At 40.2% G+C, this 19,385-nt stretch overlaps 1 protein-coding gene across 1 annotated transcript in view; it reads left to right on the top strand.

Moving 5' to 3' along the window:
• The window catches only part of SMARCA1 (SNF2 related chromatin remodeling ATPase 1), a 49,251-nt gene that overhangs the window by 18,927 nt on the left and 10,939 nt on the right, over positions 1-19,385 (top strand). Inside the window, exons 12-22 of the mRNA XM_083722115.1 lie at positions 320-441; positions 959-1,111; positions 2,567-2,699; positions 5,372-5,520; positions 5,737-5,856; positions 7,587-7,697; positions 7,841-7,954; positions 12,337-12,459; positions 14,722-14,854; positions 17,810-17,928; positions 18,326-18,538. Coding sequence (XP_083578241.1) covers positions 320-441; positions 959-1,111; positions 2,567-2,699; positions 5,372-5,520; positions 5,737-5,856; positions 7,587-7,697; positions 7,841-7,954; positions 12,337-12,459; positions 14,722-14,854; positions 17,810-17,928; positions 18,326-18,538 — 1,490 coding nt within the window. The remainder of the gene's footprint in view (positions 1-319; positions 442-958; positions 1,112-2,566; positions 2,700-5,371; positions 5,521-5,736; positions 5,857-7,586; positions 7,698-7,840; positions 7,955-12,336; positions 12,460-14,721; positions 14,855-17,809; positions 17,929-18,325; positions 18,539-19,385) is intronic.

A 19,385-nucleotide genomic window follows, 5' to 3' on the forward strand; every position in this document is an offset into this window, starting at 1 on the left:
GCAATTATCAGGATCCAAAATTGAAAAGACCAGTTTTTACTGCTGTAGACCTTTGGGGTGGAATTCCTGAGACTAGGGAGATGCCAGTGAAGCAGAAGACATCAGATTGGAATGGGGAAAGCCAGTTTTTAGTATGGGGAAGGGACTTAAGAACTGAGAGAAAGTTATAGAGGGGAAGGAGCAGTACCAGAAGCTGTAGAAGAAAGGATAGAGTAAAACGGAGAGGCAGTGTATGGGACAGAGAACACACTTTTATTTAATATAGGTGTAAGTTCAGCAGTGTGATGAATTGTTTTCTTAGAACTTATTTGTCTCTCAGGTTCCAGGGTTCTCATTTTTAGCCAAATGACCCGTCTGCTGGATATACTGGAAGATTATTGTATGTGGCGGGGCTATGAGTATTGTCGATTAGATGGGCAAACACCGCATGAAGAGAGAGAGGTGAGAAGGATTTATGTAGCTCATTGGATTTTCATTCCATTTTATCCTGGAGGCATGTTGGAGCCTTGACAGTAGCTGTCCAGTTGCTCTTATACGGTGGCTAGTCATTTCTCTGTTGGCATTTAAGCTTCCCTGAGTGCTATCTTGCTAAATAAGGATTTCTTTTATGGCATGCCTTATAAACAGGGATTGATCTAGGGTTATTAAATGGTCCTTTGAGTTTCTTTCATATCATTCAGTCTTCTAATTTGTGTTTAAACAGTCAAGTGAAAGATGCATTTACACAGTACCTGTGAGGAATAAGCATCTAGAAGGTTATCTGGGATTCATTGGTTCAGGGGGCCTTGTGGTACTAGTGAAGTTGAAGGAAATTATTTTGATTCACGGTGATCTTACTTTGTCCATATTTAGCCCAACAGCTTTTCCAGGGAAAATAAGCAACTTTTGCAATTTTAATACCCTGTAAACAGGTTATTTTCATGAAATCCCCGCAATTTAAATTGTTTTCCCATTATAGGAAGCAATAGACACCTTTAATGCTCCCAACAGCAGAAAGTTTATTTTTATGCTGAGTACAAGAGCTGGAGGCCTGGGGATTAATTTAGCAACAGCTGATGTTGTTATCCTCTATGACTCTGACTGGAACCCACAAGTCGATCTACAAGCAATGGTGAGTACTCTTGGTATGTCTCATGCAAAGCTAGAGTTCCTACTGTAGTGACAACAGGATAGTTAGAACTGATAGGCTGTGCCTGTGGAGCTGAGAGGCAGGCTTGGAGCAATCTTTCAGAGAGCCAAGAGCCTAGGAACCTGGCTTTGGCTTGCTTCATGTGTAATAACAAACAGGCGTGGGTGAATATAAGAGGAAGGGGAAGCACCTGGGCCTATCTTTCATAATACCAAATCATGGTTGGTGTTAAAATCATAAAATCATAGTTGGAAGGGAACCTGAGGATCATCTAGTCCAACCCCCTGCAATGCAGGAATATGCAGCTGTCCCTTAGGAGATTGAACCTGCGACCTTGGTATCATCAGCACCACATTATAGGTATGAATAGGACCTGCAGCTGTGAGCCCATAACAACTGCAGGGATCCAGGGAAGAAAAAAATGTCCAATTTATTCCCTGTTAAGAGGAGGAGTAGCTGTCTATTCATTTGTGGTAGATTTGGCAGTGGACTGGGGAATTTATCCCAAGGAACTATGCAAGAGTTAAAGGATGAAGTGGAGTCTTAGTATCTCAATATAGGGGTCTGTCAAATGCTCATAGACAGAACATAGGTACACACATAGAAGTGCCAATGCAGTGCAGCACATTGTCACATGGATGCATTTGGGCATAGCCACATTGCACAGACCCGAAAGAGAACAGTTAACAGAATATTTCTGAATGTGGATAATGCAGCAGTTGCTAAACCTTTGTTGACTAGGAAATCCATTTTTAAAAAAATGGATAAAAAAAATGGATATCTATATCCACTTTTCTGCTTTTTTTAAGCACTTAGGCTGTTGTATTTCCTCTAAAATCATAACAAAATAACAAATAAATAATTAAATAAATATTAAAACAGAAGCACATAGAAGCGAATCATTTGGGAGAGCTAAAACACTATTAACGATCTGAGATGGGGTGGGGAACATGTTGGCCATCAGATGTTGTTGGACTCCCAGCCCCCATCAGCTTCTGCCAGGATATAGGACTATGGGTGTTGCCGCCCAGTAAATATCCTTTGGAAGGCTACCTGTTTCCCATGTTTCAATTAAGCTGAAGGCCTGCTGAAAAAGCAAAAGTTTAAAAGTGGTATCTCATGCTGTTAAAGAAAAAAATAAGTAGATTTTGCAATGGCTTGCCCCAGTTCAAGTCTTGGTGCAGCTGCTGCCGTTAAAATGAATTGAGAAAAAGAGAAAACAGAATAACAAGCTGCTTATGTTAATACATGCCAGCTTTGAAGGACTTCTAAAAATAGGGTAAACAATTAAAATAAACAACAATGAAAAATATTTTCATTTGTGCTAACCTTAATAATTACAGGGCAGTGTGTGGTTTTTTTCTTTTCTTCTGTCAGAATTTCAATTACAGATGTGCCAGGATGCTTTTATTTAAATTTGCTATTTTTGTGATTTAGGATCGAGCACATCGTATTGGTCAAAAGAAGCGAGTTCGAGTATTCCGACTTATCACAGACAACACTGTTGAAGAGAGAATTGTAGAGAGAGCTGAGATAAAACTGAGGCTAGACTCAATAGTTATACAGCAAGGTACTGCGTAATATTTAACTGTTAGTGGCTAAATAGTCGCTCACCTGGGGCTCCGGGTGGGCGGCATTTGCCGCATGGCACGGCCGCGGCTGGTCCGGGGAGCCTGTTACCTTCCTACGTGGCCGGGGGAGTGGATGGTCACCTGGTGCCACCCCCCTCCGGCTGCAATGAACCTCCAGGTAGGGGTGGTCAGTGCCTGCAAGGCCCATCAAGGGGAAGAGCATGGGGGCTGAGCCCGCCCCTGGCATATTTAAGGGAGCGGCCAGGTGCAGGCCCCCTCTCTGTAGATCAACACAGGATTTTCCCACCCGCTCAGACTGTTAAGGGATTGTCCATTGGGGAAAACGGGCAAGCTTGCTATGGCTTATGTGGTTGCCATATTCGGGGATAGGGAGGAATTTTCTCCTATAAACGAATTGTCCAGCTTGCAGGTTTTTGCCTACCTCATAGCATCCGTCATCACTTTGGTGGATAAGGCATTGGGTGAGTTTTTTGTTTCAAGGGAACCCTGTTAGAGGGGTCCAAGAGGAGTGACTGTCTGGGAGTCCACAGGGAGACAAATAGGCCAATTCAACTCTCCCAATGGCGGCCTGTGCAGTGTCATGGCACCCAATCCATGTTGGGGGCGACTTAGCAGCACAAGGTTGACCCCACTGAGTTCCTATCAGGTAGCAGGCAGGCTGCCTGTTGCTGGATACATGCTCATTGCCATAGCCAAACCTCCTTTCCTGTAATCAATGAAGTTGTGGCATAATTCAACTCAATACCAGTCTCTTGTGTCCATTCTGGAGGCCCTCCCTGCACCGGCCGCGGTCATCATGTGCCTGAGGTGGCAAATGTTTGTCATGAAAAGGAATAGATAGATAGTTAGGTAGATATTCTAGTAGAGTGTTTTGCAATGCACCTAGGAAACCCAGCTTTTAATTTTTTTTTGCTGGGCAAGCCGCTATCTGATCATCTCTGTTTCGTGTCATAAAAAAGAGTCACAGTGCCATTTGTCATCCCACACACAATTATTTTGGAGAGATGAGTGAGTTGTTATACAAACAAAAAGCAATTATTTAAGATAAAATCAGGCTCTTTCGTAGCAAAGATATTTCAGCATAGATAATTATTGGCCACTCTTTACTCATTCACGCGGAAGACCCTCAAAACCAACAGGCTTTTTATGGTTAGGATATGTAAAGTGTTACTCTAATCATTGACTTAATGTTAGCAAAGATTAATTTTGTAAAGCAGATTAGAACTTAGCTTTCAGCTGGTGAAAGCTCTATTGAAGTAGTTGAAACTTTGTGACTATGAAACATTATGTAGGTCAGGCATCCCATTTGTTATCAAGTTTTTTAAAAAAAGAAATAAAATATATAAATGCTGGGTGGGCAACATAAAACTCATAAGCCATACATAAGCTCAAGGGATTTTTCTGCAGTCTGCAACATCTTTGTTAGAATGTCAGCTTTTGGATGCTCTAGGCACTTAAGGATTCCAGGGGGATGTTCTAAAAATACTGTGTGAAATAATTGGGATTGGAAACAAAAAATGGTTGTAAAAGATGACTATTTTCTTTGCTCAACATCTCTTCTGATTTTGAAGTCGTAAAGATTTTCAAAGCCTGTCTCATATTTTTCACATATGAACCAGAATATTGCAAAATAAATGCTTTTGTCCACAAATGTTAGTTGAATGGCCACTGTGGTCATAAAAATATCTAAGCTATGTTAATGTAATATAGCTGAAACACACTGAATGCTCAGCATCCTTCTATCTTACATTTCTGATGTGCCCCTCAATGCCAAACAAGCAGGCTATGCCTTCCAAATATGTTATGTTCCTTAGCAGCGACAGCAAGGCAGAGGTGGCAAACCTTCGGCCCATGGACCAGTCTTGGCTTGCCACAGAGTCATGAAGCCATCCTCCCCAGACTGCACCACTTCCATCAGCTGATGTCACTGGGGACATCAGATAGTGGTGGGAGGAAAGGATTTAATCCTGCATTGGCTGCATGCCTATTCCTATCATCTGATGAACAAGGATTAAAGTACATTGCAAAAGCCCTGTTTGAAGCAGCATGTGCTTCAAAAGTCAGTGGATGGGCAGTGACAGCAGTGAGGTGGGCGAGCACCTACCCTGCTGCCGTTGCCCATTCACTTACTTAAAGAAGAAGCGCCTCAAACAGGACACTTATGTTTCAAGAGGCTGAAATGGGAGTGTAGGGGCTGTCTTAAAGCCTTTGTAAATCTCCCCACGTTTCCTTTTTAAACCTCAGATTGTCCAGGCTTGTAGGAGGAATGTTGCAAAGCCGTAGAAGAGATTTTGTCAGGTGGGCATCCTCACCCTCTGGTCAAATTTGGCCTGCTAGGCTGATCCTGATAAGTTTCTGATCCATGGAGCCAAAAAGTTCTCCATCTCTGAAGTAAGAAAAAATGCTCAAGAGTTAGTTTGATGAATCTATAAAATTGCATTAGTTTAATGTGATGCTTACTTTAGCTCATTACCTACAGCTATAGAAATTATTTTTAAAACTTATGCATGTTTGGGTTGTAAATCATGTATTAGGATTCATTCTTACCCCTCTGCCTTACTACAGGTTCTAATTGGAGTCCCTTTATAACTCTGGTATGAAAAAGCTGAGAAGTTTTGCATTAAAACTGTGACTTTGTTTCCTGTGTCAGGGAGACTTATTGATCAGCAGTCTAATAAACTGGCAAAAGATGAAATGCTACAGATGATCCGACATGGAGCAACACATGTATTTGCTTCCAAGGACAGTGAACTGACTGATGAAGATATTACCACTATTTTAGAAAGAGGTGAAAAAAAGGTGAGAGGATTTGGATGGTGCTGTATGTTACCATTACTTTCATTGTTGCTCATCTTCTGTCTCTATAAAAATCATCTGCTTTGAATTAAGAAAAAAGAATCAAGTCTGTCTGACTTAGCTTTTCAAGTATCTTATCAAATCAGTTTTTATGTTTTATTGATGAAAAATGGCTTTTCTAAAGATTAACTTCATTTTATTTTTGGTGGCCTGCTTTAGACAGCTGAAATGAATGAGCGTTTGCAAAAAATGGGTGAGAGCTCTCTCCGAAACTTCACTATGGACACAGAAATGAGTTTGTACAATTTTGAAGGTGAAGATTATAGAGGAAAACAAAAGGTACCTTTCTGCTGTACTGATAAGTATAAATGTGTTTGTATTGTACTGTTAAGTGAATAAAGTTCCACTTCAAAGAGGTTAACAACAAGGTAAAGGTAAAGGTACCCCTGCCCGTACGGGCCAGTCTTGCCAGACTCTGGGGTTGTGCGCCCATCTCACTCAAGAGGCCGGGGGCCAGCGCTGTCCGGAGACACTTCCGGGTCACGTGGCCAGCGTGACATCGCTGCTCTGGCCAGAGCCAGAGCCGCACACGGAAACACCGTTTACCTTCCCGCTGGTAAGCGGTCCCTATTTATCTACTTGCACCCGAGGGTGCTTTCGAACTGCTAGGTTGGCAGGCGCTGGGACCGAACGACGGGAGCGCACCCCGCCGCAGGGATTCGAACCGCCGACCTTTCGATCGGCAAGCCCTAGGCACTGAGGCTTTTACCCACAGCGCCACCTGCGTCCCACCGGTTAACAACAAACACTCCTAATATTCAGAGCAGGTTATGTAGGGAAGATGTAGGATTTCAATGTACTCCCCCCGCCCCTTTGGTTCACTTTACCTATAGCACTTTGTAGGGGCATTAACCGGGCTTAGAGTATATCTATCAAAAAGAAAGAGTCCTGAGAAAACATCTTTCTTTTGATGCCTGGAATTTGAACATTCAGAGAAAACAAATGAAGCTTGCTGTAACAAGACATAATTGTATGTTTCACATTAGAAAACTAACTCAGTTCACTTACCTGTTTTTAAGGGAGTCCATAATAATGTAAGATGTATTCAGCATGAACACTGTAGAACTGTTGCATATGCAGAGGAAAAAAAAATACTGTAAGACAGAAGTTAAAAGGATATGTAGGCAGATTGAGAGGCCTCTGTTCAGAAAGATACTAGAATGGGATTCTGTCCATAATGTGAGGGAATAATAACTGTGAAGAAATGAATGAAAGCAATCTATCACTGTACGAAATGGGACAATAAAGTTATAAGAGTAGGAATTTATTTCATGGTAGATGTCTAACATTATTTTAAGAGCCTACAAATAAATGCAGACCTTGGATTGGAAGATTCCGTTAAAGCAAAGAACTGCTAGTTTTCTTAAGTGAAGTGAAAGAAACTTGCTGAAAAGTGAACTCTGTTCTAGAGTTCTGTTATAATTCATGCAACAGGGCAACATAAGGCCTACCCGCTTCATTTAACGAGGCAAGGATTATGAGCCTGGTTTCAAGTTAATGTGTTTGGAATGTTTTATTGGTTTCTCTCCTTGTGTGAGAGAGAGCTTTTTTGTTTTTTTAAAAATTCACTAATAGTGCAGATTAGGATGTGGCAATGAAGTTTGGTATTTGTGTTGATGACATAATAATAATTCATGTTTGAATGTTAGCCAGTCTACTGTCTGCTTACAAGGGGAACATGAAAACATACAAAACTAATTTCTTTTGCTTATTCAAAAACTATCAGGTTTCAAAGAGGAGTTGGAAATTAATAAACAAAAACTGAAAGAAATGCTATTCTAAAGTAACCCTTCTTGAACTAAGTGATTTGCTCTTTTATCCATTCATAGCAATGCAGGTAGTTTAATATCTATTGAAACATGCACTAGTCTTCATTCCAGTCTTCTGCATTCTAGTCTTGTCTTAAAACAAGCACCTCTGTCAACAATACCAATTGAGCAATTAAATATGTGCTACTTAGAATTATCTTTTGGTATTTTTTAAAAGTTTTGAGCTTATTTGTTTTCTAGCTGAGCATGATGGAATGGATAGAGCCTCCAAAACGAGAACGCAAAGCCAACTATGCTGTGGATGCCTATTTCAGAGAAGCTCTTCGAGTTAGTGAACCAAAAATCCCAAAGGTGAGAGGACAGTTTGGTAGTTCATACTAGTTACACCCACCTCCCAACCTCAGCCTTTAATAACCTTTTTTATATAAAAACATGTTGCAACATGTCCAAAGACAAACATGTAGCATTAATGGTATATATGTTTAATTTCAAAGGCTCCACGACCTCCAAAACAGCCAAATATTCAAGATTTCCAGTTCTTTCCCCCACGGTTGTTTGAACTCCTTGAAAAAGAGATTCTTTATTATCGCAAGACCATAGGCTACAAGGTAAGGATCTGTTTTCCTTCCCTTCCCTAATATGAGGCAGGAATGTGGATTTCCATGTATCCACATTTTGAAAATGATTAGATGACCTGCTCTTATGTAAATGGGGGACATTATAAATTACATTGTTTGCTCAAGGGTGAAGTGGAGTGAGAGCAAACACAATCAAAAGTGATTTTAACAAGGAAAAGGAGGAGCAGTCTCCTCTCTATGTAACCTTCTGATCCCAGTTGTGGCTTCCTGCAGCTGCTTGACTTTTAAATTAAGCAAAAACATTGGGGGAATACATTAGAATCATAGAAAGCTTGATCCTAACCCACAAAGGAATAGGGACAGCAGACATTCTGGTGCCTTGAACGTGCCTCAGCAAGAGTGCTGCCATTAAGGCTGTGTAAATATTTTGTGGTGACAGTGATGTCCCCTAGCTACTACCACTACACCCTTCTAGGATTACTGCTGTTGAGCTCTGAGTGCTATTTTGTCAGGTTGGGCCTCCACATTAGTGGTTCTACTGTCTTCCACCTTTGGTTCTGCTTGACAGTTCTGCCCCTACAACTTCTATGCATTGTTTCCAAATAAGCCTTCCAAATTCATCCTTTTAAATATTTGCATTTTTGGCACATTGTCAAAAATAATTCAACCATAGATTACAGTGGTACCTCAGGTTACAGACGCTTCAGGTTACAGATGCTTCGGGTTACAAACTCCGCTAACCAGGAAGTGGTTGCTCCAGGTTAAGAACTTTGCCCCAGGATAAGAACGGAAATTGTGTGCCAGCAGCACAGCGGCATTAAGAGGCCCCATTATCGAAAGCACGCCTCAGGTTAAGAACCATTTCAGGTTAAGAACAGACCTCTGGAACGAATTAAGTTCTTAACCCGAGGTACCACTGTAGATAGATTGTATGAATAGTAATATTGTGCTTGGAAAAGAACAATATGTTGGTATGGTCTTTCATCTTCAAAGGATAAAATCAGAGCTATTTAATTCTATGTTTCTAAACTTTGCTTTTGTGACTGACATGCTTAAATGGAAATATTCAGTAGCTAATTTATATAGTCACAGGCAAAATTACTTCCATGCTTTCTAAAAATGGTTTTACAATGGTAACAATTTGCCTCGTAACATGCTCTATATGAAGCCAAGATTATATATGTGCTGAAATCAGTGAAATATCATTTTGTAAACCAATGTCAGGGATAAGGTAAGCTCCAGTTTCTTGTCTTGAAATAACTGGCATGAAGATATCTCTCAGGCTTCTTAGATATGATGGATAGGAAATGTGTTACTTTTCAATAGCAGTTATGTGAAGTTAAGTATCATTTTAAAATGAATTCAGAAGTGTGTAGTAGAAATGGGCACATTTTCCTCACTACAATAGATATAATTTCAAAGGATTGCTGTGAATAAAAGAAGAAAACAGAACAAAATCAGCAATATTTCCTTCTGAAGAATATATTAGCTACATTTACCTATGTATAAGATCTATGTCCTAAGACTTGAATTCCATTTCACAATCCCAAAAATAACATTCTTTTCCATAGTGTACCTGGGATCTTAGTGACACAAATAAAACTATTTGTCCCATCCAGTTGGGGGAGAGGTCATGCGCTCTGGACAATTTCTGATTCCTCAAATTGGTCTGGTGACCATATGGTGTTCAAAAGACAGAACACGTGTGGGCAGAGTAGTGAGTTAGCTCAGTAGCCCAGAACATCAGTCCCACCCCGGGGTCCAAATAGCGTCAGCTTCCTCCAGGAAGAAGTGTCAAGAGTGGTGGGGTGCGGGTATGGAAGTGTCTTCCTTATAGGTCTGACAGGCTATGGATGGAGAGTTACCAAGGTTTTGTTTTTTTAATACAGTTCTTACTGAGTTTTTATGTATTACAAAAATTACAGTCATTGGATATCTACAAATAAATAAAACTACCAAAAAAAGCCCCACCCACTTCATTCACAGAGATAAACAGGACCAAGACCCCACACTGCAATTCAAGGTGCAATATGAAATATGACAGTACAGTTAATATAAACTTAATAAGCTGTCAAAAGCAGTATGTGAATATTTAATGTTGAATGTGTTATGATGCCCTTCAGTTATTTTTTTTTTTAAAAGAAAATACAGAGTTTCTGACTAGCAAATATGGAAAAATTAAAGATTGAATTTCTCCACATAGACTTCAGGATATCCACACCAATATTTTGCTGGGGCCATCTTGCTGGGCTTCTCTGCATTTTTATATCCAAGGAAGGGAAACTAAATAGTCTCAAATTGATCTCTTTTCTGTTGCCCTCTCATCACCTCTAGTTTATGAGAGAGAGAATAATTTACTTGTTCTTTAAGATCCTATTTGACCTGTCAAACAGTTCCAATAGTGTGTAATATGGGTCAAGTGTTTGGGCGTCAAATATCAGCTGTGTATTAATTTCAAAGATATCTCTCTCACAGAGGCAGAGATTGATTTATAGGTTGGCTTTTCCCACAGCCCTTACCAGGAAAGTTACCAAGTTGGTCACCAGGTCATCCACTATAAGACATTTATCATCCACAGTCTTATTGGAGAGGAAGGTCCCAACCTCTCGTGTATTATTCAGACTTGGGTGGGGAAGCCATGATATCTTGATCTAACCCTATGTTGCTTTCCTCTGTTCCTTATGCAGCATCAAGACAAATGGATCATTATGGCTCTTCCTTAAGAATCTATCTAAACCAGGAAACTGATTATGCATGGAGGCTGGCTTTGATGATCTGTGCCTAGTGTCAGTTCAAAGAACAAAGCAGGGATTTTTGTACTATCCATCCCACTGCCCAACAGTCTCCATAGCCAAGATGGCCTCCCCCAGATAGAGCAGATACCGGGAGACTTCCAGTATCACACTGGATCTGCCTTAAAAGCGCCTGCCTGGGACTTCATGGTCACCATCACAATCATGAGCTTGTTTCAGTACATCTACATCACGGCTCAAATGCATGTGGCAGGATAGGTCCTTGATATGCTTTCTGCTATAGTGTGTAGGGAGTATTTTAGTGTTTCCATTGCCATGCATGAGTTATTTCCTGGCAATGCCTGGCTTGACAGTGGCAGTTCTTTCTCCCCCACCCCCCTGCCCATGCCAGGCCATTCCTGCAAGGTGGGGGGACTTACTGAGATGGTTTGCCCATAGAGACTTAAGGAATCATAAAGATTACTGAATGCTCTGGGGTATTTTCCAGTTGACATGGCTGGTGCTCTTGTCAAGGCTCTTTTTCAGTTTAGAATGGTGAGGAGGACACAAACCTATATGCCCTTTTTTGGTGACAAGGAACCTGTACTACTCCCCCTGCCCCTGTTTTCAGGAGAGTTACAGGCAAGGAAGCAGAACAGGTGTCAGCTGGGGTGCGAGTGCCAGAAATCTCATAGAAAATACCACTGAGCACATGATTGCTGCCATCACTGCCACATGGTAGGCACAAAGTAGGCTTATTTTCCCACCTTTTTCTTATTTTTCACATGCTCAGCTAGCTGCCCAGGAGAGCTTTTCCAAGTGGTTAATGAACTGTTGAGATATGCCCCAAAGGTTATGGGCAATGGAGCATCAGAGTCTTGCTCTGACAAATTTTCTAAGCACTCCGATGGTAAAGTTGTTCACTTTCACTCTGAACTTGATACCACTGTTGATACAGTTTCAGCTGAGGTGTCCAGAGAACTAACAGGTCCAGTTGCATGAGATCAGTTTCAGTGATAATGATTGTAAATGATGCCAGGTGTGGAAAAGGTTGGTGCTTGCCGAAAGGGCCTTGGGGTTCTAATAATCACTGTAGTTGGGGAAAAGTTAGAAATATTAAAAGAAATAAAGAGCACTAAAAACACATTTAAAACATTCTTTTGATATCAGATAATTGCAACTTGTGTTCATTCCATTTTACCCTAACTATAGGAATTAATGTCTTCTTCACTGTTTAATCGCTGGAGTAACACACATACATTTCCTCCTCCCCTTCTCTTTCTTGTTTGTGGTATCTGAGAACACTGAAAGACTGAAAGAAAACCCTCTTGAGGTGCAGTGGTTGCTTGCTAGTTGCAGTTATCATTACATTTCCATGGACAAGAGCCTGCAAGCTATAAAAGGACAAATATAGATGGATGAGTTATGATATGCTACATTCACCTTGCCTGAAGAACTTTCTGAGGACTGTAAACACAAGTAAAAGATGTTTCTCCACCAGCGGCCACATGCTAGGGAAATATTTCCTTCTCTAACAAATACTCAGTAGATGAGAAGCGCATCAATCCCACCCGACTAGTGTTTCTCAAAAAGGCAGTAAAGGGAGATAGATAGGACTATATACAGAACCTTTAATAGCATTGCTCTTTTACTATACATTCATTCCGCTACTGATTTTAGGTCCCCAGAAACCCTGACCTCCCAAATGCAGCTCAGGTACAGAAAGAGGAACAGCGGAAGATTGATGAGTCAGCTCCTCTTACTTCAGAAGAGACTGAAGAGAAAGAAAGACTTCTTACCCAGGTAAATGGCTTTTAAATTTCTTTTCTTTAACGAAAGAAGAACTTATAAACAAAGAAGAACATTTATAAGCTTGTGTGCTTACTGTGTGACAAGCTAGATTGTGATGAAAAAAGGTTGATAACAGCCATGTGCAGTAAACGCAGGCAGTGATAACTAGTTTTCCTATGGAAAACTGCAGATACCACCATCTGATCTTACAAATTATCTCATAGTTACATTAATTTGAAGGGATTTAGTTGCAGTGCCTCTGTTTTGGATTGTGTGTGTGTGGAAACTGACAAAGTTGGTTAGGCTCTTCTATTTTCAGAATGGCAGCTGCTAAGCTGTCGCTGATGTGTCAGGTGATTTCTTTCCACAAAAAGGTGCAGGTGGATGAGAGTTCAGAGAAGAGAGCAGCTGAACTCAACAATAGTCAAGTTGAATCTCAAGTCCTCCGACAGTTCCTTTGGAAAGATCACGTTGTTTCTCTAAGAGTGAATGGTTTTCTTCTTGCATTGATTACGTTATTAATCTTCCTTCGAATAGCATAGTTGTGTACGCTACAGTGGATAGGTTCTGGCACTCTCAAATGAGGCATTCTTTAGCTGTCCACTTCAGCTTTCAAAACTTAGATTTACTTTATGCATTTAACTTGTCTTGTTGACACTTACATAATTATTTTTGGGTTACTCTGAAGATCATTTTTAGCTCACTTGACTTTTTAAAAATTATAAGGAAGGAAGTGCAGGGTTTGCTCACATTCTCAGATACTTTGCTGCATGTAAGTAGTCACATTCTTGAGTGGTGTTCTTAAATGGTTATTTTAGTAATTGTCCTTTGAAAAATTAAATTGCCTTGTGTTGATTGAAGTGAATCTCTTGAAAGTACAGTATCAGCCATATCGCTCTTAGTTTCTGTGTAGGCAGTTTAAAAATCTTTAATACTAGTATTGCTCTCTGGAAGTAGAGCTATACCAAACTACCTGGAGTTTTTCTTATTTCTCTGTAATACCTTTGATCAAGCCAAAGCCATATGACTCTATCTACTCCTTCGCTGTTTGAAAGCATTCTTCTTCTTTTTGTCACGTATTAAGGACAGAATATAAATAGAAGAGCTGCTGTTATAGGCTTCAGTTAATATTTGAAATACAAATATGCATTTCACTTCTTATTCACCCAAAAGCAATTAGAATTAAACCAGCAAAACTTTATGTAGATATGATGCCTCTCATTGCCATTGGTTTTCTTTTCAGACATTCCTTGTTAAACTGTGGTGGATACAAACGTTCCCTTCCTCTGATGAAAGTAGATTTTATTTGATGGAAGAACTGCCTTTGTTGACCTATGAAGTTTTTTTTCCACCAGGGGAAGACTTTCTGTTGGAGCAATGGAAGCTTTGGATCCAGTCTGTTGTATAGAACAGTTTGCTCTCCTTTATGCACAATGTCAGAAATAATTTACAGTTTGTTTGTTACAACAATGTGAATTGAGTGTCATGTCTGCAGTTAGTCCGACATTCATTATCTATGGAATCTAGGAGTAAAAATGATAAAGATGAAATTTGGAAGCTTTTTTTACTAGAAACTCCATGAAGTTCTTTTTTAAAAGTTGCCATTATTCTTGTAACTTATAAATCAACTTCTAGTGGGTTAAGAACCCGAGGGATTTTAAAATTCTGACTTAATATACAATGTTAGCTTTGGGGTATTTTGTTTTGTTTTGTTTTGCATCTGCTACAAGAAGTTCTTGCAATTGTATTGATAGAGGAGGTGTAGGGAAATGGGTGTTTTGGCTCCATTTTCTTTCTATCCAGGTGTTCATTTCATTCACCATTTGCTTTGTAAGTATTCAAAACAGAATGTTATTGCATTTAGTTCCAGGATGCCCAGGAGATTGCCAGTGACATCTGGACAAGTGCCCTCATACTCTTGCAATTTTATTTGTTACTTGTGCTTGCTCAAGTGTGATATAAGTGAAAATCCATTAAGATTTGAATTGAACTTTGTTTCTTCGAAGAAATGCCATTTACAAGCGTGAATAAAAAGCTTCTCTCCCTGATGCATGGGGAGCTGTGTGCAAAAATAACTCGTTCAACTTTTTATGACTGAGTAATAAACCTTGGATAATAGATGTTTATGGAAATCCTGCAAGATCATTAACCCCTGTAATTATTATGTGACATTGTACCGAAGCATTAACGAGCAAATCCAACTGTATCCTTCTAAGATGCAAGATCTAGCAAAACATTTCCTCCTTCACCTAATGGCAACTTCTTGCTTAACAGGGTTTTACAAACTGGAACAAAAGAGACTTCAACCAGTTTATTAAAGCTAATGAAAAATATGGACGAGATGATATAGATAATATTGCCCGTGAAGTGGAAGGAAAGTCACCTGAAGAAGTTATTGAATATTCAGGTTTGTCAAATATAATTTAAAAAATATTTTAATTATTTAAAATAATTATTTAATTATTAATTATTTAATTACTATAATTAAAAAATATTGGATAATTAAAAAAATATTTCCAAAATGGTTATATTTGTTGGGTTACCTTTGTAGTTCTACAAGGGTTGGCAATTTTGAACAATGTGTAGTGTAGAAAGAATGCATGGTCCCGTATGGAGAGATTTAAAATCTGCAGAGGGATTATGCTGAGAATGCTACTCTGTAACCCTTTAGCCATTACTATTCTGCACTGTTTTTTAGATCGTGACATGCTTCATTTGCCACCGCTGTGGATGGCAAAGCAGGGGCGGAGCGGCTGGATTTATTCTTCCCTTCTCTTGACAGCAATATAATGCTGCTAATGATTTTGTTGAGTGATAGGAATTTGGAAGAACCCAAAATGCAGTTCTAATGTATGCAGACATAATTCTGTTTTGCAGCCTCAGCCGTACCTTTTCAAGGGTGAGGTGTGTTTTTAAATAGTTTCAGCCATTTATTGGAAAACACTAGAAATTGCTCCTGCCTCCCTACAAACACGCACATAACACCACATGCTGACTGCCTGTTGCCCACTGAGGTACAGCACTGGGGAAAAAAAGAAAGGAAGCAAACTGCTCCAAGGTCACCCAGCGAGTCTCATGGCTGAGTAAGGATTTGAACTTGGATCTGTACATCTTTGGCTGCTCGGAGTGGATGACCCTTTAGGTCCCTTCCAGCTCTACAATTCTATGATTTTATGACATGATAGCCATCCTGTGCCAGAGCTTAGAGTATATTTGCATGCTCATGTTTAATGAAAAGTTGTAATCGGAGGCTTTGATTGAGAGTATAGAAGTTTAAGTGGGGGGGGGGGGGCTACTAAGCAGTTTGCTTCTGTTTGTTTTCTGCTCAATTCCACCACCCCCCGTCTACCAATTTCCTGTGAAACAACTCAGTAAACTCTATACAGTGAGGGGGAAAAGTATTTGATCCCCTGCTAAATTTGCCCGTTTGCCCTCTGATGAAGAAATGACCAGTCCATAATTTTAATGGTAGGTTTATTGTAGCTGTGAGAGACAGAATAACAACAGGAAGGCCCCCAGAAACCCAGAAGACAAAAGTCAGAGATTGATGTGCATTATAATGAGTGAATTAAGTATTTGATCACTTTGCAAAAGATGACGTAGTACTTGGTGGCCAAACCCTTGTTGACAGTTACAGAGGTTAAACGTTTCTTGTGGGTGGCCACCAGCTTTGCACATCTCAGGAGGTATTTTGTCCCACTCCTCTTTGAAGATCCTCTCCAAGTCAGTAAGATTTCGAGGCTGATGTGTAGCTACTTGAACCTTCAGCTCCCTCCACAGATTTTTGATGGGATTAAGGTCTGGAAACTGCCTAGGTCACTCCAGGGCCTTAATGTGCTTCTTCTTGAGTCATTCCTTTGTTGCCTTGGCTGTGTGTTTTGGGTCACTGTCATGCTGGAATACCCATCCTTGACCCATTTTCAGTGCCCTAGCTGAGGGAAGGAGGTGCTCACCCAAGATTTGACAATACATGGTCCTGCCCATCGTCCCTTCGATGTGGTGAAGGTGTCCTGTCCCCTTAGCAGAAAAAGACCCCCAAAGCATAATATGTCCCCCTCCATGTTTGACGGTGGGAATGGTGTTCTTGGGGTCGTGGGCAGCATTCCTCCTCCTCCAAACATGGCGAGTTGAGTTGATGCCAAAGAGCTTGATTTTGGTCTCATCTGACCACAACACTTTCACCTACTTCTCCTCTGGATCATTCAGACATGCACTGGCAAACTGCAGATGGGCCTGTATATGTGCTGCCTTGAGCAAGGGGACTTTGCGGGCTCTGCAAGATCTCAGTCCTTCACGGCGTAGTGTGTTACCACTGTTTTCATGGTGACTATGGTCCCAGCTGCCTTGAGATCTTTGACAAGCTCCCCCTGTGTAGTTCTGGGCTGCTTCATCACTGTTCTCATGATCATTGCAACTCCACGAGATGAGATCTTGCATGGAGCCCTAGACCGAGGGAGGTTGACAGTTATTTTGTGTTTCTTTCATTTGTGAATTATTGCACCAACTGTTGTCACCTTCTCACCAAGCTGCTTGTCAATAGTCTTGTAGCCCAGTCCAGCCTTGTGCAGGTCTACAAGCTTGTCCCTGACATCCTTGGACAGCTCTTTGGTCTTGGTCATGGTAGCTACTTTGGAATCTGCTGGATTGATTGCTTCTGTCGACAGATGTCTTTTGTACAGGTACTGTAACGAGCTGGGATTACAGGTAAGACCTCTCCCTTACAGCAGGTGCTTCTAATCTCAGCTGGTTACATACAGTGAAGATACCAAGTAGCCTGCCATCTGGCTGGTTGATAGGCGATCAAATACTTATTTCACTCATTATAATGCACATCAATCTCTGACTTTTGTCTTCTGGGTTTCTGGGGTTTTTCCTGTTGTTATTCTGTCTCTCACAGCTATAATAAACCTACCATTAAAATTATGGGCTGGTCATTTCTTCATCAGAGGGCAAATGAGAAAATTTAGCAGGGGATCAAATACTTCCCCCCCTCACTGTATGTAACATTGGTTGTTTTCAGCGGGCCTTTTCTGGAGCAAGTTCCTTCTTATAGGAGATTCAGATTACCGTATTTCATATATTTCCACAAAATCACATCAGAGATGCATTTGCTTTCTGTTGCAAATTTCTTAAGGGACTTAGAGCCTTTGTGGAAAAAAGACTTTCTGTATGAAGTCCAACTCACTACATTGTAAGATTTTTTAAAAAAATATTCTAAATATATATATGAAAATATACCTTGTTTAAATTGTGTTAGGCAATATTGGGAAAGAGTAAAAGCTTTAATTATATAAAAGTAGTTATTAATGTTACTTTATTACAAAGCATTTAAGGTGTTTTTTTGAATGCTTGAAATTTTCAGCTGTTTTTTGGGAACGTTGCAATGAACTCCAGGACATTGAGAGGATCATGGCTCAGATTGAACGAGGGGAGGCCAGAATACAGAGGCGAATTAGCATCAAAAAAGCCCTGGATGTCAAAGTAATTTTTCCACAAATTAATATTTCCTCTGATTAATTTTTTCCCTAAGAAACCAGCATATGGTTATGTTCCCCACTGATAAAGTATTCTCAGTCCCCTTCTAATTTTTCAGTACAAAGCTTACACTAATTCAGTGGTGAGCAAAGTTATTCTTTTCTATGATAAGTAGTTTAACTTTATTAAGCCATATGGATTGAAATTCCCAGTATAAACACATTAGGATTGTTACACCAGCTGTAACAATTTTAGTCTTACAACTGGCTAAATAAAGTCTTGATTAGGGGCTGATTTAATGGCTGCTGACTTTAGTATAATCCCACTGCAGCTAAAATAGCATAAATGGCCATTGAATAATATTCATATGCACATTCCTAGTAAAAATCTTTTTTCCCTTTAGATTGCTAGATACAAAGCACCTTTTCATCAGCTGCGTATACAGTATGGAACAAACAAAGGCAAAAACTACACAGAAGAAGAAGATAGATTCTTGATATGCATGTTGCATAAAATGGGATTTGATAAAGAAAATGTGTATGAAGAACTAAGACAGTGTGTACGCAATGCACCCCAATTTAGATTTGACTGGTTTATCAAATCTAGGACAGCAATGGTAAGTAAATAGTGTTGATTTACATGAGCTTAGTTTTTGCATGTTTTTTTTTTTATTTCAAAGGGTTTAGGTCTTCCTGTGTTTCATTATGTTACACTGATTTATGTTTTGAATTTGTTAACTTTTATCAAAAAGCAATATAGAGATATTACATCAATCATTATGTCCTGGGGAACCTGAGCCCTTCCAGATGTTGATGGACTCCAACTCCAACCAGTCCCCCACAGCATGACCTAATGATCATGAGTGATGGGAGGTGTGGTCCAACAAAATCTAGAGGATACCAAGCTCCCCATCCCTGGTCTGTATGTGTATATTATACCACTCTACAAGAGCACCAGAATGAGTATGTATGAGAACGAGTGCCTTTAAAACTCTAGTCTTAGAGTTCTTGCATGTCCCTGGCCCTGTCCAGTCAAGATGAGCCCTGTCCAGTCAAGATGCTGGCAAGTACCGCGGCACCCAAAGTCTTATGGGGGGGGGGGTGGCTACGCAAATGGACAAGTAGGCGCACTACAGATTCAGCAGCAGTGGTAATGTGAAGGCAGCCAATATAAAACCAAGCCCACATGAACAGGAAGTACCACTTGGCTGCTTTCTCTTCTGGCGCTACCATATCTGGAGAGGCTGCCATCTGGAAGTTTGTCCTGATCCTGATATTAGTCACAGATGCAGTGTCTGGTTTAAAGACCGATTTTGGTACAATTGTACATTCACTCATTAACAGTAAGTAAACAAAATTACTCTCATTTTCCAGGATCAGCTGATGCATAGAATAATTCTTCCCAGAAAAACTGACAAACCATAAAATAGGAAGATAGACCTTGAAGCCAATAGTTTTTTCTTC

Source organism: Podarcis gaigeae (genome assembly GCF_964106915.1).
Source record: "Podarcis gaigeae genome assembly, chromosome: Z".
Classification (NCBI taxonomy): Eukaryota; Metazoa; Chordata; class Lepidosauria; order Squamata; family Lacertidae; genus Podarcis; species Podarcis gaigeae.